General features: G+C 40.1%; 1 protein-coding gene across 6 annotated transcripts in view; it reads right to left on the bottom strand.

The window, feature by feature from the left end:
• The window catches only part of mcf2la (mcf.2 cell line derived transforming sequence-like a), a 52,472-nt gene extending 27,694 nt beyond the window's left edge, over positions 1-24,778 (bottom strand). For 5 of the 6 annotated variants that reach the window (XM_085447550.1, XM_085447545.1, XM_085447546.1 and 2 more), the window contains exon 1: positions 10,914-11,143. In XM_085447550.1, coding sequence (XP_085303676.1) covers positions 10,914-10,986 — 73 coding nt within the window. In that variant the 5' untranslated portion in view covers positions 10,987-11,143. Of the gene's footprint in view, positions 1-10,913; positions 11,144-24,470; positions 24,597-24,714 lie in introns of those variants that run through there. The other variant, XM_085447547.1, reaches the window with a different exon arrangement.
• Positions 24,779-25,313: the final 535 nt, after the last annotated feature.

Raw genomic sequence — 25,313 nt, 5'->3', positions numbered from 1 at the left:
AAAGCTCCTTTAGTCGGTCATTTCCTACATTAGCCATGCCTTAGGATGAGTACTTGCAGCTGTTAGTGTTAAATACAAGTCAGTAAAGTAGCTGTGAAAGCATCAGTAAGTGATCGTCCAACTAAGAAGATGCATTTTTAAATGCTTGAAATAGTTTCCTGCTGCATGCAAAAATCTACTTTGTAAGACATTTCTTTCCTCCCCCAATTGAACATCATATTTTTATGAAAATGTAAGAACATTTGTAGAGAACAATTTCATTTAGCTGAAATAACCTGCACAGTGCTCATGGTTTGTGAACTATATGGGTGAATGGTGCAGATATATCAGACATTCAGGCGTCGGGCAGCTTTTCACTGCTGCTGAAACTCTCAAACGGCTCGCTTTGTCCTCAGTGGAATGAATGAAATCAAACTATAGTGGCGAGGCTGCGAGCGAAACCCTTTTACCCACCAAACAACACACACACACTGGAAGTGGGACAAGGCAGCCAAACACAAATAGTGATTATGGGGGGCCTCGAAAGAATGCCCCACCCCCTCCTTATACCCTTCCCCCCAGGCCCCTGACACCCCTTCCCAAATTCATTCATCCTTTTCTCAGGGGCTTATCTGAAGGACAAATAATATGTATCCCAGCAATCTTATGCATTAGGAAAATATTACACCATTATTAACTTTTATCAAGTGTATTGTATTTCTAAAGGGCTCTATTCAGCAGTTAAAATAACTTTTAAGTTAATGTTAAGTACAACTCGGATGAAGACATATGTGCTGCATGAACGCATCATTTCAGGATTAATATGCAGCTGCAGCTGCGGTCTACTAAATCGGATCATTTCACACTCCTAAATGTCTCCAGCTGTATTCTTGGTTGTATATATGAGGGAGGAAAAGACCTGGATTTAAAGGGGTGAAAAGAGGGAAAAGGAAGCAGTTGGGGGAAAAAACAAAAACTGTAGAGGTGCTCTCGTCTCAATAAGATGATATGGAGGACAGGGTTTCTTTACACATGCCTACATATTTAATGTGTTGGCCTGGTGCTAGCCGATACCGTGGATGTGATCTCTCTGTGGCAGAGGGTCAGGAGGAGCGCTACAGTTTAAAACCATAAAACACACAGCATCCAACATTATGCGATGTTGAGCATGTTCTCATCACCATCACACTACAGATGATGTGGAGTCTCGTGATCTGAAAGGTTGTAAACAGCCCAGTGTTGGGAGGAGAACACTGACGTGAATATTATTCAAACGTCAAACATTCTGCAAAGTTGCGGCTTCAGCACTGACCTGCTGCACATGCCGCAGCTTATGTTTTCAAATCACAGCTATTAACTTTCTTTTACATTTGTTCATATAGTTTTGTTCTCCTTGATGGCAGCTCTGTCAGTTCCACAGGTTTCTGTCCTGGGACCAGTTCTATCTGCATTATACATGCTTCGCTTAGGCAATATTATTACAAGGCATCATGCATTTTCAGTGCTATGCAGATGACACCCAATTTTATCTTTCAACGAAGCCAGATGACACGCAACGATTAATTAAACTGCAGGACTGCCTTAAAGACAAAGACCTACATGACCCCTGAACTCCTGCTCCTAAATTCAGATAAAACTGAGGTTATTGAGCCCCAACCAAAAGGGGTTTTGGTTTCTTCGCCCAGTCACTACATGCATGCCCGTAGGTGATGATTGTTGGAGTTCTCTGTATTATTGTAGAGCATTTACCTCACAATGAAAACCGTAAAACTGTTGTTGTTATAAGAATTAATGTTGCTGTTGCTACAGAGTTATTGCGGTTATTGCAGATGTGCAAATCAAAAGCAAAAAAAGCAGACACAGTTGGCAGCAAAGTCTAAATATATTGGAGTATATTTTAAAAAAGGAAGAGAGTACATGCGAGTAAGAAGACTGTCACATGAGTTTGAACTTTAGCTTCCTTTTATGCTTACTGTATTTACTGTGTGGGGAAGTTCGCAATGTCATATTAAGATAAACGTTTATTTGTCTGTCATATGAGAAATGATTCTCAGGATTAACATGTCACCCCAACTCTGAGGAGAATGAAAGGCAGCAGCCCAATTAAGTCCTATAAAAGCCAGACTGTTGTCGCCAATACATTGTATTACCATCACCCAGATGGACACACACATCCTGTTCCTTTGTTCTGCAGTCATGCTCCTACAGGTTTTCATCACTAAACACACATTGTCGGTTCAAAGACGGCAGCCAGCTGTTCTCTGCTTGTTGACGGCTGCCAGCATCGATGGCTGGTCAAAGCTCAAAGCCGCAGGAAGCCAGATAGCTGACTGGAGTGCAGTCAAACACACGTGACTATACACACAAGTGCATAGACATGACCCTCGCTGAGGACCGTGCAAACAAAAACAGCCAGGATGTGGTTGGACACAGAGGTGCACAACACACACAGAGAGAACCTTAGATAGACACAACAAGACATAAGCAAATGGAGAAGTATTATTACGGTCCACTGATGGCTATAAGTCCCGCTTAAAATGCAACATTTAAACCTTTTGTTCCCCCTAATGTTGTGCCTGTGTTTTGTTAGGGCTCAAATCTCAGCCTGCGCCAATTCTGTGCTGCCCTCATCATTACAGATAAACTGGTAAATGATTGGTTGTTGATGCTGCAATCTATAGATGTTGTTAACCCCATTTTAACCTTCTTCTAGTATGCAGTTTATAACTTTTAGTACATTTTAGATTACGTGTTTATGGTCGCAACAAGAGAAAGAACTCAACCATGGACCAGTGATACTTGATTTAGATTCTTAACACAAAATTAATCATTTAGATTGTAAAAGGATCAAACTGATGGAAAACCTGAAGCAGACAGGATGAATTTCACTGAGACACATGTCCACCAGCACTCAGGCGCGTCACTGAGACCTTAAGCTCTGCATCTGCTGCTATGGTATGCACCAAATGGAAAAGGACCGACTTGGAATGTAGACTCGAAGGCACTAGGTAGGGGAATCCGGTGAGGGCGTGGCATGCAGGGCTAAAAGTTGTTGCATTGGTGTTAAATACCAGCTCAGAGAGATGGCCAGTTGTGTGCACATTTGTGTGAGTTACATGCTGAGAAGCAACACAACCATTCTGCAGCTGTGTATGTGTGTGTGTGCATGTGAGGGAATCCAAGCTTTATTATCTGGCATTATAGTCCGGGTTTACCAACGCTCCATCTGTCACTGCTGTGGTGCTTCTACCACACACACACACACACACACACACACACACACACACGATAAGGGCTGGCATGCACACACCGTGCCAAACAACTGGGTCACAGGGCCAACAGTGATCTGGAATGCATGTGAATTTGGTGCCCATCCCCACACCCACAGCTTCAACTACAGGGGCTCAAGAAAGATTAGCAGGTCGAAAAACATGTTCTTATTTGATGTCTGAAGCTACAGCTGTAAGTGTTCAGTCAGCTGGAGCACCTAGGTTTCACTGAATAGAGTCCAGGTGAATTATTACTTATTATTTACATTTACCAATGCTGAACAACATGCCTATCCAAGTGTGTTTTCCAGGACCTCCACGCCCTGCCAAGGAGACCCTACAGACACAGGTGGTCCGATATATCATGTTTCAGGTTTGCAACTGTTTCATTTGGCTGTAAAAGGTTATTACGACTGGATTTGTGTACAAGTAGAGCTGGGCGATATGAGATTTTTTCATATCACGATATGTTTTTTTCATTTCAGGCGATAACGATATCTATCACGATATAAGCCAAATAACTATATTTGTAAGATTTAAATGTGCCGTTGCTCACAAGTAAAATGTGAAATAATCAGCAGCTTGTTTTTATTTAAATATTTATTTCCCATAATAAGTTCAACAGGGTAGATGTACTTAAGGAAAATGAGACTTTTTCAGATAAATAAAGGCAAATATTGCAAACTACAAAAGAAAGGCAGCCGCTAAAGCGTTTAAGTTTCAAAATAGAACAAACGAAACAGACTAAATTGTCAATTCCACTTAGAAACAAAGTATTAATTCTAAAAATAATTCTTAGTTTGTTTTACAGAAGAACAGACAAAACTGACTAACTTTTGTCAATATCAAATAAACTGAGAACTAAAAGGAAATTCTCAATCTCTCCTTGTTGTATAGCTGAGCTTTTCAAACAGTTTTAACAGTTACTTTAGTCTGACAAAAGCCGAATGACGAATTAGCGCTTCCAGTCAGAGACTGAGGCTACGTCCACACGTACACGGGTATTTTTGAAAACGGAGATTTTCCGTTTTCGTTTTAAAAAATAATCCCGTTCACACGTAAAGGCAGAAATGAAGGAAAACGCTGCTATGAACATGCCAAAGCAGCAGGTGGCGCTAGATTCCTAACCGTGCAGAAATATTGGCCAATCAGACGTCTAGAAGCCTCGGTGGGAAAAAGTAAACAAAGCTGGGGCATAGAAGCAGAACCGAGTCGTATGTGTGGACGGACAGTAACTGTGTGTGTATATGTAAGCATTTAAACACTGCAGAGAGTAGAATTAACAGTAACAGTATTGTAGAAATTCATTTCACCGAAACAATAACGTGGCGCACAGTGTGACGCATGCACCAGTTTATTGTATTTCCAGACCTGCTTTCGGCACAATTTACAGTGCACGCTACTCTGTTTTTTGTCAGACTTGAAATAGCCGAAATACCTTCAAACTACGGAACTTCTTTGGCTCTTCCGTTCGACAATCTCTCCGGCATTGGAACCATCATCTGTTTTCTCTTCGGTCACGCTCGGTTGATTTTTCTAGTCGGCACACTCATTTCCTCCATTACCCGCTGGCTGCTTCCCAAACAAACACACGTGCGGCTTGGCACTTGTGCTGTACGTAACAAGTCAGGCGACGTGAAGCTGCGGCTGTGATTGGTTCGGCTCTGAGCTACTTAATTTGGATCGGCCGACCTTTTTTTTTTTTTTTTTTTTTTTTTTTTTTTTAAGAGGACAAGAGCGGCGAGGTCTATCGCGATAGCTTAATTTCTCTATCGAGTAAAAGTTATATCGCGATAGATATCGTTATCGTTCTATCGCCCAGCTCTATGTACAAGTTATTTATATTTAGAAGTGTAAAGAAAAAATAGTTTCACTGGTGGTGAAAACATAATATATCAATTTCTGGATTTATTTTTTACCTACTCTCCAAACCAATCGCTTGAAACCACCTTAAATCACCAAATGTACATTTTACAAGCTTTTTCTTGGCGAAAGATTAAGATTAAATCTTCAACTTAAAAAGGCCAAGAAGACGAAAGCTATGTCCTCTGAGTCCAGTCCACTGCGTTAGAAATCCAGAACAATAGCTTTAGGCTTTACTCGGTCACTGGCAGCGAGCCCCAATCTACTGAATAGATGGTGGCATCATCATCTCAGCAAAACAACACACTACTGTCCCTCTGTCTACAGTCTGCGCTGCCATCACAACACACACACGGACACACAATCCCTCTCAGGCATGGTTCCCACTCTGCGCGGAAGCAAAGTGCGCAAAAATCTGCAAATGAATACACACACGTACCCTTTCAGGCAGCATTAAGCGTTTTAATGAAACAATAATAATATTGATTTGTGTTACACAAGTGAATGCAGCCCTTTATTGCCTGCTGACGTCAAGACAAGTTTGTGCAGAATCGTTCTTTATTCAGCAAATGTGCTTCTGCTGTTCTGCCCCAGTGCAAGCGCCCAAAATAGGAAGCTCCAAGCACCGTGCAAAGCGTCAACTTTTGCACGGTGCATCAAGGACATGTACATCAGCTTTGACAAGTGAAACTTATTTTTATCAGTCTGTTAACTTAGCACTAATTAGCATGTGTGTGACTGAACTGCACCCATGTGGCCCACTGATGCTCCTTTCCAATCAAGCATGGAAGTATTCTAGTTCCAGCTGCTAACATTAGCACACCACCTTCTCATCCACATATGGTCACGTCTGGCTCCAAAAAATACAAAATAAAAAAATGCTGAGGCTTCAAATGGGTTCATGCACCACCTTCAAGTACAAGAAAAGGAATTCACCTATTAGTTAAAGGTAATTTTAGTCTATTTACGCTCACACGCTGTTAAAACAACCAGACCATGTCTTTCCTTTGTTTTTGCAGCAAGTGCAACAGTGTGAAATGACTCGAATGTCTGAGTGCGTCAGCATGAACCAGACCCGCCATTCCATAAGGTAATTTGTGAATAATTGAGCCATCTAGGTGGCTCAGTAATTGATGTGACCCTCCTGAACCCCACCAGGTGACAAACATTACCTGATCTTGGCTACAGACTTGAGCTCCGTCGTGGGAATTTCAGAATCTAGAAACTCCCAAACGGGCTGGGAGCCGTCGGTAAATCTGTGGTGCACCTCACTAAACTACAAAGCATGTACTCGCAATTTTGTGGGTTTAAAATCCAGGTCCTCCTCCCTTCCTCTCCCCCTCTCCCCACCACTAGAGAGGAAAAAAGAAAACATACAGTAATAGCACAAGCTGAGTGCAAAACCAGCAGATATAACAGCAGCCCTTTTTTAGTTGCCTCTGGCTATAGCTACCAGTCATTACACTACACAGAACAAAGAACATGAGAAGTGAAAGACAGTGGGGAGGAAGAAAGAAAGGGGGGGAAATTACATACTAGGAGAGAAAAAGAAGGAGGCAGCCAGTAAGGAAGGAATCCAATAGCCCTGTGTTTTTACTTGCCTGAAAAGGACCCTCCAGTTGCAGAGAAAAGCTAACACCACCACTTTTTTTTTTTTTTTTTAAATATATTGACATCATGCCCTGGAAGTAAGCCTTATTTCTTAGAATAGTCTTAAAAGTCACTAACACTGGGCCAGATTCACTTCAAGATGGATTTAGCATCATTAAGTCATCACAGATTCCAGATATTTTTCCCTCTCTGGTGTAGTTTCTCCATGTAGTCAAGGTTGTATGACTCTGCAGAATGCTTTAGTATAATTTACATGTCATTATAGGTGTCTAATGCTCCACTTTTGACGAAAGCCCTTCAACTCTGATATTCGCAGAGGAAAGTCAACTTTGAAGAGTAATCCAGTGCCGTGATATTGGCTAGCAAAGAAATCTGATCTGAAGCCGAGTGGGTCACGATTAAAAGGTCAGCGATACTTCAGAGGAAGTTAGAATGCTTTTTAAAGCTTAGTAGAGCCTGCTGAAGAGGCAGAAATTTAGTTCTGCTTCTTCCTGACCCAGGACAGTTTGAGTTTGCGCTACATGTATGACAGAATGTATTTTTCAGCAGTGTCAGAAGAGGCTACAAGCTCTGCAGTGTAGTATGTAAAAGAGATGGCCATTTGCCAGGCAGTAATGGCTCTACTAAAACAGCAGGGAAGTCCAGGATCCAGACTGAGCCTTTGTGTCAGTTTTTTTTTTGTTATCGCATTAAAATGCATTATCTACCTGTACCTTCTAGCACTTGTAACATAACTATAACAAATGCAAAGTTGCAGGGGTTTTTTTTACATGACTGGGAAATGTTTACCAAAAAGTCAGAGACTGTATAAAATAGAGATGGACCGATCCGATATTACGTATCGGTATCGGTCCGATACTGACCTAAATTACTGGATCGGATATCGGAGAAAAATAAAAAATGTAATCCGATCCATTAAATATCACGAAAGCACCTCACAAAACTTGCAACACGCCGTAACTCACCTCAGACGTTAGCACGTCGGAGCAGTATGCATCACGTGATAGAGCGGCTGTGGCATGCGGACCCGTCGGTGGTCTGGATAGCATGTGGAGCTTCGCTAGCAACCCAGCATTTCATCTCCGACAAAGTTATCCCGAGAGAAGTAAAGCAAGTGTGTAAGTCCATCTCTGAATGTTTGTAAAGCATTCCTGCCTTAAGCTTAACAAGCGACTGCGTCTTCTTGCTGCTACTTCAATCATGAAACTGCTTAACGATCAGCTGATCGGCTTTTCTGTCTGAGTCCGTGTCTCTAGTTTGCTTTTGGCCCACTTTGCACCAGAAAGAGGAAACCAGCGGCTGAACAACAGCAGCACGTTTAAGCTTGATCAGCTGTTGTTAGAATTTATTTAATATTACTTTCTACACCAGGATCTTTTTCTACGTAGCTGACGCTGGTAACTGTGCAGGGGCGGATCTAGCAAAGTTTAGCCAGGGGGGCCGATAGGGCATTAACAGGGAAAAGGGGGCACAAAGACATACTTTTCTTTCTTATTCTCATTTAAAATGTCGAGCTTTTAATAAATAATTATCTGACACCCAAAGTTTTAATTTGATGTAAAATGAATAGAAGTCAATTACTGTATATAGTAACTATTAAGTCTAATATATATACCCTAGTAAGCTATAGTACTTTTTACTTTGGGAAGGTACCATCTGTGCAGTCTGCAATTTTGTTGAAGAAAGATGTTGAATCTATTTAATATTTCTTGAAAAATAATTGATTTCTGTGCATTTTTTTTTTCACACTGCATCAAATTAAGGTTGATTACGTCGATTAAGCATCATGAGGTAGAGCGTGAGGGGTGGTTCCCTATTTTTTATTTATTTATTTTTGTTGTTGCTGGGAGTTGGAACCCTATTAGTTAGATTGCTTAATATTTATGCTAAGTACTCTTTAAAATACCAGAATAGGGAGGATGGTGTAGGTTTAAGTTTATTAGATTGATCAGTATTGCTGAACTATGAAATATTTTTTTTTTGCATACAGGTATAACAGAATAGCTTTAGTGTAGTTGTTGTTTTAAACTTGAGTATGAACTTATACAAAATGCAGCAAGATATTTAAAAAACAGTTTTGTTGATTAAAAAACATTATATCGGATTCATATCGGTATCGGCAGATATCCAAATTTATGATATCGGTATCGGTATCGGACATAAAAAAGTGGTATCGTGCCATCTCTAGTATAAAACAGATGGTCACAGCCACAAGAACATCAACAGTTTGTTAATGGACTTCCATTTTACGGTTGAAGGCTGAAGTCTGGCATTCGGGCCGTCACCGTGGCGTTTTATTGGAGTCAGAAGCGATCATATTTGAATGATATGGAAATGAGTGCTAAGTTATGAGCTAATGCTTGCAAGCTTAGATAGAAAGTTGCATTCAAAGACACACAGAAGCCTGTCAATTCACCAAAAAGTCACATTAAAATGAGACCACACACGCGCGCACGCACACACACACACTTTTTGGGATTTCGGGGTGCATCTTCTAAGCAATATTAAACAGCAAGAGGTCCCTAAGGCTGACTGAAACTGTTTTAGCCTGACAAATGTGACACTTGTATTCAATACACTTAATATGTTGCATTTTATTATTAACCCAAACTCCTGCTCACTGAGATCATGAAAGATTAATTTAGCTGTGCGTGTGTGTGTGCCACTCTAGGATCAAACAAATCAACTTTATAAAAAAGCAGCTACGGCTGCTAAATCCAGCGCAAACACTGGATTTTAACTCGATGTTAATGCTTCCTGTTTCTCAGATCATAAGGCACTGACATACACACGTATATCAGTGGCCTTGTGGGGACACAGTCACGACTTGCCGATTTCTAATCTCGACTTGGCAAAAGTAAGAAAGGAAAGGTTGATACCTCTGTGGTGTGTTTGCCCGTGCATGAACGGGCTAAGCTCGTGAGATAACTTCAGCCCATCTGCTAGCAGATCAAACACGCTCACTCTCTGCACAGCAACACGAAACAGGCTCACAAAACAAACACTACTTTGCACACACACCTGAGGGGCCATGAAAGGCTCGACCAAAAATCTCTATGGATTCATATAAACTCTGCGGCTTTTTTTTAGTTTTCCATTTTTCCACAACAGAGCAAACAAAAAAAAAAAAAAAGGCCAAATAGATGAGATGGAGTCAAATGACGTGCGCGCAAACACGCACAGAGGGTGGAAATAAGGGGGAGGAGATGTTGACATTCAAAGTCTCAAAAGCGTTTTGTCCCAACGCTGCTTCCAACTGACAAGAGGAAACGCACTGTGTTAGTTAATGGGACGAAAGTGATTAACATGCTGTCAGCGTGCCCCACTGAGTACTGTAACTGTGGGTAAACAGACCTTGTATAAACACACACACACACCTCACTTCAACGCACAAACAGGACCTCGGGACAAAATGCACTGTCCACTTCAGATTTGATTATGTAACCGTCTGATGGACCATAGTGCCTTTAGCAGGAAGAGCATCTTTGTGCAGTGAGACAAAAATCAATGTCAGACCATGCTCACTCATCTCCTTCATTCATAAATTGGGTTACCCTCACCAGCCGAGCTCCTCATGACATGAGTGATCTCTCACACAGCCTTAACTTTGATGGGTTTATGTGTCAAAAAGGTTTCTATTCTACCACAACAACAGCCTTTAGTACAATATTCTTTGTTTTCTGAAAGTTCACTTCCCTGCTGATCTCTGCATTAGTTTTATCAATATGACCTTTTCAGGAAAAACAGCAACATTTTTTAAGACAATGTGTTGCCATTTACCATAGCAGCACCATGTTGAAATCCTCTGTGTGCAGAGGATAGGATCTACTACACTTTAGGTCTACACCAGGTTACTCTAGACATATTTTCAGCAATCTTGCACGTGCTTTGGCTCAGTTTCAGTGCTGCTACAGTCTTCACTAGATGATGATCAAGTCTGATTGGCTAACTCAGTCAGTTATTACCCTCATTAGTCTGTTTTTTGTTGTCTAAGATCTTAAGTGGACAGTGGACTCTCCTTTCTCACCAGGTTTACCTCTGATACCAGAGTGCACAGGTAACAACTGCACTGAGTCAACAGAGCAAGAACTAAATGCATACAAAGAGAAACACACCTGCAGAATTCCCACAATCTTAACTTTGCCCAAAACCAGACAATCACACACATTTATACACACACACACACTCTACCTGTCATCATCTTCAGCTGCAGCCATAGCCTGGTGATTTCGTGGCAGAGTTGAGACACTCTGTTCAATGCCATTGTTTGTTTAGGGAGTGCATGTGTGTGTGTCCACCTCCCCGCCTCTAACACACACACACACACACACAGAGTTAAAACACGCTCACGCACGGCCGCATATTCTGTCAGAGAACATCTCGGTGGAAGTTACGGGAGTCCATTCTGCTCCAGCCGCTGACTGAGCTGTCACTGCTCAGCACAGCCCCCACACACACACACTCACACACACCCTCTCTGTCTGTGCCAGCCAGGAGGCGGAGCTTCTGGAGCATCCAGCCCGCCCCCTGGCTGAGAACATGGAAGAGAACATGGAAGTCTATTATTATTATTATTATTATTATTATTATTATTATTATTATTATTATTATTATTATTATCATTATCAAATTACTATACTATAACTTTTTAATTGTACTAAATGTACAATTTAGCTTCAGTAATATTTGTCTTGAATATCAGGCAGTATGTAATATGATCTAAATTCACTGTAAAAAAAGGATCTCTTGGCCAATGCTAATCAGCTTTTAGGAGTCTGTCTGTCTTCCTGATTCAGCCTCTTCGTGTAACCAAACAGACATAAATTAGCTTAAATGTAATTTGAGATTTTGGCACCCGGTTCCTTTAAAACAAGAGCAGAGTATGTACACAAATGTAAGCAAATAAAACAAACACGCTTTGAAATGGAAGCCTCCGTTTTCTTCCACTTCTCTCGCACCATCGTACAGGCACAAAAGACACACATAATGCCACTGGGGTCAGCAGGGGGACCCCCTGCTTCACTCTCACACACAAACTGAAAATTTTGACTCTGGGGAGTTTAATTCACGTAAAGGCAGCCTTGCTGCCGCTGAACAGTCTCAGATTTAGTGGGTTTCAACATGCTTTATTTTACTACTACTGCTACGTTACTCTTCATTTCTATATACAAAAAAATCTGAGAAAAAAATTTAATCAATTCAAATTTGTGATAAAAACACTCATTAACTGAACACACACATGCTCCTAAGTCGCCTTAAAACAGTATCTTCTTTCAAAGTGAAATATGTGCTGCTCTGCCAGAAAGTGACTGTACATTTATCTAATTTCCTTTAGAGCAAGGCTGTCAAACATAAGGCTCGAGGTCCAAAATCGGCCCGACAAAGACTCCAGTCTGACCCTGGTTAGCTTTGGAAAATGTGAAGGAGGGCATAGATTTTGCATTTTTTAGAGCTTTTCCTACTGGTAAAGACCTCCACAATAGTCGTTCATACCACACTAAAGTAATTAAGTAATAGATTAAATGGCAGAAAAGTTGTTCTTTTTGTAATTGGCCTGAAATTAAAATATACAGAAGGACAACTTTTGTGAATTAAGAGTACTGTTTTCTAATGACAGGAGAAAGTTTTCTTTCATTTTACTAACTTGTGTGTTCATGCTGTTGCCATCACATAGAAAGACTGAGACCTTCTGCTGAAACTGTAATTATATTTCTCACATTAGGGTATGTCAGGTATTTTAAATATGTAGTTAACCTTCTGAATGAGTTCAACATTCCTGCTTTAGACTATTATAAAGTCTTCTGTGCATGTAAAAGGTGGCAAAGTTACAAAGGCTAAAGTCCAGACTAGGGCTGTGCCACATCTGATTGTTGGTGATAATACCAGTAAAAAATTTTCATGTTACATAAAAAGTGTCATAATGTCATATGAATGGAATGGGGACGCCATGTGTTCACTTTCCTAGCGCACGCAACCACTACACCAGGCCAGACGTATAATTATACAAGTTTTTTAGGCCGAATATTAAAATATTTTAGCAGGTAGAAATCATAGAGAGAGTGGTGAAAGTTCCACAAAATAGACATAAATGATGGTTGTTGTAAGGTTGACAATAATATTAAATTAAACATGAATCTCAGTCTCGTCTGAGATGAGATTATCAATAAATGAAAGGCTGGAGCCTTTTTTAAAACATGTTCGTGTAATAATGGCCGAAGGTCCTTCAAGAGCTGGCATACATGAAGGAAGCTGTGTCAGGATGGAGCCCTGTGGGCGTACGTGTACATTTACATCATGTCAGATTTAGAAGATAGAGCACGTTGGCTGTTGCACAGGAAAAGGCAGAGGATTTTTAATAGCTCACTTCCTGTCTCTACCACTTTATCATGCATGCAGTTTCACCCACTCGTCATCAGTTTACACCTCCACCCCTTAACATTTACAATTTACACGAAGTCCGCAGCAAAGTTATCACCATCATTGTGAGCTGCCTTCAGATTTCCTAAATGTATATTGATTACTTTTCATTTCAGTTTTTTTCACTGATATGTGAATGGTGGCTCCTGTAACAGCTGTTACTGTGGGAATACATCTTCCAGCACGACAGTGATCATAAACTCAGTGCCAATGCAGTAAAAGCAAACTTGGATAGAAAAACACACAGTGAAACACTATCAGTCATGGATTGGCCTCCCCAGAGTCCAGACCTCAACATTATTGAAGCCGTGTGAGATCATATTGACACAGAACAGAACAAAAGGCAGGAACATCCACAGAAGAGCTTTGAATGTCCTTCAAGAAGCCTGCAGAACTATTTCTTAAGACTACTTAAAGAAATTACAGGAAAGCTGTGAGTACTGCACATATGTATCACATCTGTTCTGTTATGGAAGGTGTGTTTCTATGCACAGCTCTATCAATCTATTAATCAATATCGATATAAATAAAATATTATTATATTAGACGTCTAATCAGGTCATTTTATTTAAAATGCTGGTCTTTGTGTATTTGATCCTGGTAATGTAATTTATTAACTTGCCAAAACCGCTGATAACCTCAATCGACTAAACACTCCCAACTTCTGAAATCAGCACATGATGAACTTCATCACATGCTTCTCTTTTTGAAAATGTCATATCATCAAAAAGAAGCAGCAGCCAAATCAAATTTAAATCAGGTTATTTCCAGGACTTCCTCTTTGAAATTACGGCTTAGAAAGAAAAGCAGCCTGCAAAATATGGCGGCCATAAAGCAGAAAATGGGTCGAATGTGAATTGTGGAAATGTGCATCTGTGCACATGGGATGCAGAGCAGACATCGGTGTGTGCATACCATTGCAGAGGAAGACTAGTTGTACCTGTATGTGTGTGCATTAGGGAAGCAGTGCAGACTACAGCTAGAATAACTTACAGCTTGATTATTTTGTTGAGACTTTCCTCCCCAGCATCCGTGCCTACAAAGAGAACAGTATTGAATCCTTCCGCTTCGAGATCAAACACTATAGGCCGGCTACAGCATAAACAGGAAGACGGCAATTGTGAAATGACTCATAGGCCCAAAAAAGCAGCGGAGGCAGAGTAAGGAAATAAAAAGGTGCGAACATCTCTATAGTTTGATAAACACTGGGCTGTTTATTTAAGAAGCGATCTCCGAATTATAAACGTCCGCAGTGTAAAAGCACAGAAAACAAAACTAACAAATTCAGTTTGAAAAACAAAGACATTCACATGTCCACTGGACTCCTCTCCCTTCCTTCACTTTCCACATTGCTGTTTTCTGTCACCTCTTCTCCATATGGTGGACAGTATTTACTCAACATCAACCGAAACTTGACAGAAAGCAGGCCGTGTGGCTCGGTTAAAGGCTGAAGGCCAAAAGGATCAATTTTATCTGTAGATGGTGATAGATGTCGCACTTATCCCTGCACAAAGCAAAATTTATCACCATGCTACGAGTGCATTTCTCTACAGGAAACAAATGCACGCATATCAAGCCCTTAGTTTGACCTGTGAGTTCTGTGATGATCAGTATTCATCAGCGAGAATCAAAAGATTTAAGGAACTTTGTTAAAAACAGCTGCGCATATCACTGATAAAGGCTGACGTGATCTAAATATTTAAGGCAAAACTAATTCATTACAGCCTCATTTAGGCTGTATCAGACACTAAATCTTTCTAGAAAAGTCAAACTGAAGTTGTTAGAGGATGCCATTTTTTTGAATATCACAATGAAAATACACTTTTCCCTCCATTTTCAAGCTCTAATATTTTCAAAGCCATTCATCTAATTTATGTAGTTACCTGGCCCTGAGTACACCCCATAATTGGGAATCTGTGTTACAGTTCAGCCCCTATCTCTGAAGGTATTCTTTCTAAGGCCTTTCAATGGCAGTGCAGGCCATACCATCACGTTTTCAAGCAAATTTCAATATCACTCGAGCAGTTCTAGATAAAGCAATGTGAAACTAGCTCCACAGAAAACGTTACGCAGATTTAAAATTCCCCTAAAAGTCATCACAACATTTTTTTTTGTTTATGAACAAAGTAATAACATCAGCAAGCTAAAGCTACTTTTTTCCGTTAAGTGTAGCATAACCGCCTACGTGGGCCAGTCACTGCAACACCTGGATTTCCACTCTTTCGATCAAGAGGGGCTCATCTTATCTCATTACACTGTTTATATATATTAGATCGTTTATGCCGTATTGCTGCCAGGTTCATTAAATCAATTAACTGTTCATATGACTGTATTTTATGGCATCCAACTGATATATCAGTCAGCCTATCACAGAGGACATAAACATGGTATCATCCCACTGTTTTAGAGCTCCAGATGCATTGTTTATCATCATCTCTGAGATGTCTGCAGATCAGCATTACAACCAGTGATTGAGTGAAGCAAGCCAACTACGTTCTCTACGTAACAAGTTTAAAATATTTTACTCAGACATCAATAAAACATTACAGCTGATCAAACAGACCGCATTTAAACTGCTGCTATCTTTTATTGCTTTGAAGACTTCAATAACTGAAGACTCACATCGTTCCCATTATACCTCAGTATTGCCGCATAACAGGAAGTTTTTACCTTTTCCAACTGGACTGTTTGGTTCAATGCACTGACAGGGGCTACATTTCTCTCATATTAAATTATTTTCATATGGCTTCCTGTTAAATGAAGAATCTAATTAAAAATCCTTCTCCTTACATACATGGTCTTGAATTGTCAGGCTCCATCTTATCTTGAAGAGCTCATAGTACCACATCACCCCATTAGTGCTCTTCGCTCTCGCACTGCTGGTTTACCTGTTGTTCCCAGAGTATTTAAAAGTAAAATGGGAGGCAAAGCCTTCAGCTTTCAGGCCCCTCTTCTGTGGAACCAGCTCCCACTTTCAAGAGACAGACACCCTCTCTACTTTTAAGATTAGGCTTAAAACTTGACAAAGCTTATGGTTAGGGCTGGTCAGGTGAACCTGAACCCTCCCTTAGTTACTCTGCAATAGGCCTCGGCTGTTAGGGGATTCCCATGATGCACAGAGTGTTTCTTCTTTACTCACTTCTTTTCATTATCAATCTCTGGCTCACTTTTACAGTGTCTTTTGTCCTGTCTCTCTCCCCTTGCCCCCAACTGGTCGCAGCACACGGCCTCCCCTCTTCTGCTGGAAGTTTCTTCCTGTTAAAAGGGAGTTTTTCCTTCCCACTGTCGCCAAGTGCTTGCTCATAAGAGGTCGTCTGATTGTTGAGGTCTGTCTCTATTATTATGGGTTCTTTATGTTACAATATAAAGTGAAGTGACTAATGCTGTGATTTAATACTATATAAATTAAACTGGATTAAACTGAACTGAATGGTTAAATGAGATTTTATTTGTGGTTTTTCAAACTACAAAATCAGCTTCTGGCCAATCATATTTAAAGACTGTAATTTTTTTAAGTTTGGATTATTTGTAGTCCAGAAATATGCCACCTGGAGTCTCTTTAAAAACTTAGGAAAAATGTAAGAAATGTTATTACAAATGAGAACTTGAAGGAGTATGAATCGAAACAAAAACAGCACCCGATGATGACAGATGATCTCAGTTGTTTATCAGTTATTGGGGGGGGGAATGGGAAATGGGCTGCACAATCATGAGACTACCCATGAAAGAGGAAGGCTTGGTACTTAAGGGGAAGACTGATCTCTGTCATGAGGATTCAAGAAATTACAAGAAATGATTCAAGAAATTTCCACATAAAGTAATAAAGAAAACAGCTGATTATCAATTGTGGCAAATGCGTTTCAAGCACTTACTACCTTTGAATATCTGCTGTGATTTTGTATCTTAGAGAACTTTAGCAATCCTGACATTGGACGAATGGCCACAAGACTCCATCTTGACAGGGGATAGAAATATGACTTGATAAAGCTACAATAAGGTGGAGAACAGGATCAAGAAGGAAAAAAACAAAACACAGCACTAGCTTTGTGATAAAGTATTTCGAGAATAGCTTGTACTAAAAATATACATATCAAAATGGCCCAAAATAGACTTGAAATATCACTGAAAGGCAAAGATCTAAAACACACACAGACACACACAAAAAAATATCAAAAGCTGCACGCTTCCCACATGCATACATGCTGGATGGAGACACACACACAGACACACCTCTCCTTTCTCTGTCAACCTCGTAGACTTTCGAGTACTGATGCCAACTTACTGAACCACCTTGTGTAAATAAGGATCTAGCAGATACCGTAATGCTTTCTGCCACATGTACTTCCTCTAACAAGGAGTCTCAAGAGCCATTTGACAGTGTTGCCATGTTTTCTTGTGCATCTTCATTCCCCTTCTTCACACAGTTTCCATAAAAACAATCTTCAGATTATAAGTATGACGAATGACTAAAGATGAACTGGTCAGCTATGGGTGAATTATAAGCTTGACCATCAAGACTGCAGAGAAAATATTCTATCATTATTATTATTATAAAATAAATTGTGAAGAGGGGGAAGCCAAGATTTAGCCAAGTCAACCTATAATGAACCCACTAACTTTGTGAGCGCAAGGTTAGTTTCATTTTGTCATGTGTTCCGATTTTCTCCAGAGCAGCCTGAGAGCACTGCAGAAACTAAACATCGTGCTCTTGTGAATATTTTAAGAAATCCTTGAAACCTTTACAAAAGCCATTCTAAACCCTGATGGCTGGTTAGGCTATTTAATGCTAACGTAAGGCATTAAAAATGGCAGGAACTTGTTCCATAAGAGACGATTTAGCATTTAAGAGAAAATGCATCATTTGCAAAAAAAAAAAGGGGGCACATTTCTGTTGCTTCTTATTTTACATTTCTTGCAATTTACCTGCACTGCAAAAGCAATGGCCTATACCTGTGTGCTGCAGTAAGTGAATTTCTGATGTCCAAAATAGACTTCAAAATCCAACTGTAGCTCAAAGTTGTCATCTGTGACATTACAACTCCAGGTTCCTGTCTTAGATGAGCTCAGTGACATGAAGCAGAACACCTTAAATCTTACAGAAACACCTCTGCGAAACTCACTGTGCAGCCGTTGACAGCAGCGGCTGTATCTGTAGTAGCTCTCCATCTCCTCCAGCGAAATACAGACAAACCTCTCGCCTGCGCATTCTTTCATCCTGACTCTCTGTCCATTCTCCTCTTCCTCGCTTAACGTCTTCATCTCCACAGGTACGGAGCAGAATATCACTTCCCTAATCCTCTGCTGTATTTCTAGACCCTCCCTATTTCTTTCATATGCACACCGGTCAACATTTCTTGAGTGATTACACTGGTCTTGTTTCCTCGGCCTCTCCCTTCTACTGAGAAAGTCTCTGTACAAACAGTCGTGGTAAAAAGAAAGCGCACCCTCTTTAATTTCTATGGTTTAATTATGTGGAAATAATGAATATAATCAGATCCATAAAAGGGCTTAAAATTAGGTAAATACAACCTCAGATGAAAAACAGCATGACATATTGCACTGTGTTGAAATGCAGAAGCACTGGTCAGAGGGCCCGGTGGCGCCAGTGTCCGGCAGCCTCGCCTCGGTCAGTGCGCCCCAGGGTGGCTGTGGCTACAATGTAGCTTGCCATCACCAGTGTGAGAATGTGTGTGTGAATGGGTGGATGACTGGATATGTAAAGCGCTTTGGGGTCCTTAGGGACTAGTAAAGCGCTATATAAATACAGGCCATTTCACTGTGTGAAACTTAAATACACATTTACTGCTTTCATAGGAATAGAGGGCAAGTATTAGCCAAGTGCTGCTAGACAAATACACTTGATTCACTGATTAAAAGCAAGCTTTGGACTTCTGCTGGTCTGAAGCTTTCAGGTGTTTGTTAACACAACACTAAGGAGGAAAGACATCAGCAATAATCTTAAAGAAGCAACTGTTGCTGCCCATCAGTCTGGATAGAGTTAAAACGCCATTTCCAAACAATGTGAAGTCTGCAGTTAGAAAGATTAATCACAATTGGAAAAAAGTGGGTGAGTCTTCCCAGGAGTGGATGTCCTGGCAAATTCACCCCAAAGGCCAGACCGTGCAATGCTCAGAAAAACTGCAAAAAAACAAACAAACCCAAGAGCTACAGACTTCACAGGCCTCAGTCAATATCTTAAATGTTAAAGGTCGTGGCGGTAAAAATCAAAATATAAGACTGAAGTATGGCTTGTTTGGAAGAATTTCCAGGAGAAAATCTCTTCTTTCTAAAACGTGGCAGCACGTTTTAGGTTTGCAAAGTTACATCTGAACAAACCACAAGATTTCTGGAACAATGTCCTTTGGACTGATGAGATGAAAGTAGAAATGTTTCACCGTAATGCACAGCGTCATGTTGGTGAAAACCAAATGACATTTTAGCTCAAAGACATCATACCGGCTGTCGAGCACGGTGGTGGGTTATGATATGGGCTTGTTTTGCAGTCACTGAGTCGAGAAGCACTCCTCTACATACCAAAATATTTTAGGGGCCATCTATCCAACACCTAAAGTTTGGCTCTAACTGGATGATGCAACAGGACAGTGATCCCGAACAAATTTACAACAGGACGGCTGAAAAACAAAAGAATCAAGGTTGAAACATTCATGATTGAATATCTGAGTACAGAGAATAAAAAACTATTCTGACAATTTGCTCTCACCGTTCAGTGTTAGAAAAAGTCAACATGACAAATCTACAGATTCACACTCTTTGGGATAAAACTGAGACAAAAAATTAAGAGAAAAAACACAACCTCATGAATGCTAAACAAAATTTAAATAGAAGTCACCGTCACAGTCCAGCCAGAGCTTGATTGGTCAGCCTGGTTCCTTCAGCACAGAAGCGACTTGATTCACTCGAGTGCATCATGTGTGTTAAAAACTGCATTATCACAACTTCACAAACACTCATTTTCATGTCGTCAGCATTGTTCAGCTTGGATTTTACCACATGGATTATTATCAAAGAATATGCTACTTTGGCCTGCACTATAAACTCTGAGGCAGAGACTAACTCCCAGTATCCCTACAGCAGAAATGGATCCACAGCATTTCCAAGTCGCACATCTTCATAACACATGAAGAGTGAAGGGGTTAAAAGATAAACCTCTAAATTAATCTGCATGACAACAAAACTAATTCTCTGAGAAACATTACTGTTTCTAGTCTGGTTTTTCCTTAACTGTGACCCTGAAATGACCTCTTAACCAAGTTGTGACCCAAGAAAATGTTCCAAACTTTAAAGAAGCTAATTTTTCCCACTCAGGCAGCACTCACCTGTCTGTGTGGACTTATGATTCCTTTTTCTTTCCACTGTTTGGCGGCCACAGCAAAGACTAGTAGCCATGATGAATGTAGCAGCTCTACTCTGTTCCCTTGACTTTGGCTTCTCCTTTTAAACTACACACATTTCTACCGTCGGTGTGTTACGACCTAAGGTCGATTAGCGACTCACAGCCTTATCAGCTAATCAGTTACCAAGGTCAAAACACCAAAGAGCGTTGAGTTCAAGAGCACACATTAAAGTGGCAGCTGGTCTGCCAGGGTTAAAAGAAAACTAAGTGACTAGCGCTTTGGTTTACTGTTTTACTGACAGACAGATGAGGGTGTATCTGACTGAGATAGTGATGGGGTTGTTTTTTTTTTAAAAAAAAAAGAAAAGTTTTTTGGTATAATGCATTGAGAAAATATACAACAAATGCTGAATGCAAACCCAGCAGAGATAAAGTCACAGTGTCATGGTCACAAGAAAAAAAGAGGAGATTTTAGCAATTTATCAAGAATTATATCTGCAGAACAAATTTACAATTTCAACTACATATGTTAAATGAGGACTTTCCAGTCAGATATTCATATATTTTCTGTAGCATTGATTACATTTTACTTAAACAGCACCAAATCATAGCTACAGTTACCTCAATAAGCTTTAGACTATAAAGACCCTACAAAAATAGAAAGAAACCCCAACAATCAGTCGATCCCTTGTAAGCAAGTAGAAAGGAAAAACTCCCTTTTAACAAGAAGAAACCTGGTGTCAAGTCATTTAACTTTTAGCCTCTAACTACAGCAAAACCAAAAAAAATTTTTCTGGGATAAATTGATATTTAAATTAAACCAGGTTCCCAATAACCATGACTTATTGTAAACAGCACAGAAAAAGTTATGGACCGAGCTACACCATGCATCATTTGTAAAGCGTGTCATGTTTGTTTCCCTTTGTAGCTCATTTGGTCAAATTTCGAGTCCCTCAGACAACTGTGGACTTACTGTAACCTCAGCAGGAAACTAAACAGGCAGGTTCTTTTATTATGCTTGAATAAGGAGGGAAAAACAGAAGAGGGAATCTCCCCGTTAGCGGTAGGAAATCCTGTCCTATCATCCTGTCGCACTGATTTAAGTAGCAGAGACTGAACCACTGAACATCATACATACACAGCACGTCCAGTTAGCGTGAGAGTGAGAAAACTCCAATTAATAAAAGGAGAATCAAATACACACTTTAAATCAGCACACACACTCTAACACTAACCTCTCCTCCAGGTCGGCTGATGGCTCAGACTGTGGTGTGTTTGTCGGGTCAACACGCTGATGGATACAGACAGACTGTGGAGCAGTTTATTGAACACCTCTTGGCTCTCCTGAACCATCTCAAATAGAGACATCTTTCCTTCAGAGAGCAGTTCGTGAGGCGTCTTTTAAGCTGCCTTCCTCTTCCTCTCCTCGATTAGACTGCAGAGTGTGTGATTATTTATCTCACTCCATGTCTGGGCTGCGTTTATCGCAGGAAAAGAGGGGTGGAGGGTGAGCTAAGACATAAATCCCTCTCCAGCTAATTGCAACTGGCTCGGCAATACGTGCACGGGTGTCATATATCACAGGCTGAGACTGACTCTGGGTTGGCCGTTTGGAGATAAAAGTAAACTCAAACTATTTATTTACTGCACATTTACGTGCAAGTAGCAGCAAGTGGTTTATGAGCATACCACAGTGTTTTTCAACACTTCTATCCAACACAAGGACTTAACTCTCACATAGTTTCATTTTCTTAACCAAATTCCTCAACTGCTTTTTTAAAAGTTATTATTCATTTATAGATCATGAGGAGTCAAAAAGCTCTAATAAGCATGCAGCTCAGACAATGGGAGCTTCTGACTGTGGCACTGTGGTACCGGTGATAGGGAAGGAAACTAAAATTACACTGGTGCCATCTGCAAAGATCTCCACCACCTTTAGAGTATCGCATTACCTTTATTTCACTTAAATCATCATCACACAATCGCACAAGCATTTCCCAATTTAAAAAGTACAAAGCACGCAAGCAAAAGGTGGTCATGCACTTTTCATTATGTGGCATTCTGCACAATTAGATTTATTAATGAATCAAGTAGCAATTCAAAAGATCAAAAACCTATTCCCTCCAACTGAAACCGTCTGCAGATGTAATCACACTGACAACAAACTGAATTATCCCGCCTTATTCCTGGTAAAGCCCATTGTCCGACTTAAGTGCTCCTGGAAACTTTGGGACAATTACTTGGTGTAATATTTAGCAATGTTACAATCTTTCATGTCCTTATTGTGTAACTGTTACGTTTCCAAATAAGAGGAGCGCACCATTTAAGCTAAAGCAAAAGCAGAGTTAAATGCGCAAAGAAAGGCTGCAGGCTCAACACATTAGACAACATTATGTCCAGCACGAGGTACAGGGCTTGTATTAAAGACCATTACCAAGTCGATAGCTGAAGTCATTTGAAGATGACAATTTAAATTGAAAAAAATTATTTAAATAAATGTAAAAGAAAAATTGAAATTAAAATAAATATAAAATTTAAAAAGCTAGTGAAGTAATTATTTTAAATTTGCATATTCAACTCATATTACAATTGTGTAAACTAAAATAAATTGGTGTATCTAGCTCAGGTAGTTTAGTCCAACTGGGTAAACTCAGAGGACGTAACCCTGTAAAGCCTGAACTGTGAAATATTTGCCAAAAATATATGATTTATTTATTTTTCTTGTGAAACCAGAGTGTTTATTGAATAGTCTGATCACAAATAAAATCTAACTACATATATGAGTTTGAATTTGTATCATTTGTGCTACATCCAGCATTTCTGTGCAATTTGTGCTCACAGTTGATCTTAATAAATTAAAACATAACATAAACATGTAGGTCAGTTAGGACTAAAAAAAGCGATGAATAAATCTCATCACACTGCTGATGTAGAGGTCTAAACAAACTATGTATCAAAGATGATACATTTGGCATTACAGGGTTAATAACCAGTAGCAAAGCTAGACGATCTTTATAAGAGGAGCAATGCTGAGACCATTAACTACACTATGGTGGCACGGAAACTGATGTCTCCTAGTATAGTATTTTTTGTTGTTCTTTTTGCTTTGTTTTTGTCATTCACACCTCATTTGTCTATAGATGAACTGAGGCACTGCACCAACACCCAGTGTACGTGATAAATGAATATCACTTTGCACTGTGAATCGTGAGCACAAGTATTCAAAAACAGAGCTCCTTTCACCAAAACAAAATCTTGCATTAGGCATACTAAATAAAGTCTTCTTCGCAGTTATCTTGTCTTAAAATATCATATGAGCAAATTATGTCAATAGATTCTAGTATTTCTGCTCATCTGCTGCAAATCCTGCCAAACTGTCTGCTCTGTGATTGGGTGTAAACTCATTAAATATAGTATATCTGGGCAGAATTGCAGTTCTCCTACTTTTTCTAGAAGCTCATAAATCATTTGTTTTTTTAATAAACCACGAGATTTGCTTCACACATAAGCTGCGATTTGTATTAATAAATAATTAGCAATTTGACTGCTCCAGTGAAATGCTCAACTGTGTGAACATGTGAACTCGGTATCTGTAATTTGCGAATGACAATGATTTGTGAGACAGGACACTGGCATCAATTGCAGATGCTGGCAAATTGCTTTTGTGAAACTGGCCCCAGCTGACTAACTCCAACACCTGCTGTTTAGAATTCATAAATGCTGCGACTAACCTCTCAAGCAACTGGCTTCAAGCACTACGTGCATATTTGTGAACAATATAAATAAGCACAGATTGACTTCTGTACAAAATATCATATGTAAAGGACTGAAAAAGCTAACTTGGATACCTGGAGAAGACTATAAAGATGTGTTAATGTACGTTTTGCTTTCAACAGAACCACAGATGAGATGACGTGAGATGTGATAAGCAGTAATGTGGTGCGATGGAGCGTCCAATAACGCAAGGCTCTCCTTACCGCTGATCGTCGACAGCACCTCCACGGCTTGCTCTACGTCTTCTGGAACAGACGTCCCCTGCCCCATCCTTATCCTGGACACCCAAACCTCAGCAGACTGTCCTCCTCACATGTACGTGACTGCTCCTAAAAAAGGGCACAGATGCTGAATGTTACCAAAAAGAAAAGAACAAGTAGATCTGCAGCTTGAATAAAAATTATTTTTAAAAAGGAAAACAGCAACAATAATAAACCGTGAGCATACTTCGGCAGCAGTTTAAGTGAAACAACGAAGGAGAAATGGTGAGAACAGAAACCGGCTGATGCACTATCCATTTAATTTGGTCAGCAGAGAGGGAGGGGGAGGAAGGAAGAGACACCCAGGCCACAAGGCAGTTTTGAAATTGCGTAACACAATTTTAAACCATCCATCCCTCTGTGTAGCAAACACACACTTCTGCCTTCAGTGGTGTTAATGACATTACCACTGCTAATTTTATCTTGTCATTAAGCTGTGCTGTACAGTGAGCAGTTTATTTTTGCATTTTGTGTTCAACTTAGGTCGCCCGGTTTATTTATGACAGACTCGATTTCGGGGGCTTTTCGGCACGGCATGCTGTTGTTATTGTCTAAAACTGATCACATGATTGTGTGGGAAGCCCAGCCTAACAACTGTCTTCCTTAAACCAACACATCCAGTGATCCATGTCAGGATCTGCTGACCGATTCAAGCTAAAAGCACAAGTCAGCACTTTATAAGCAAATATTGCTTCAGCTGAAGTGGTTAGTTTCAGTTATGATATCAAGTGAGATCAAACAGTGTCAATGTCAGAATTTCAGGCTGTTTTCTGGCAGGTGAGATCT

Source organism: Copadichromis virginalis, linkage group LG23 (assembly GCF_057382275.1).
Source record: "Copadichromis virginalis isolate Kocher_CV1m ecotype Utaka linkage group LG23, C_Virginalis_male_GT1.1, whole genome shotgun sequence".
Classification (NCBI taxonomy): Eukaryota; Metazoa; Chordata; class Actinopteri; order Cichliformes; family Cichlidae; genus Copadichromis; species Copadichromis virginalis.
This window is presented reverse-complemented; position numbering and strand designations above follow the sequence as displayed.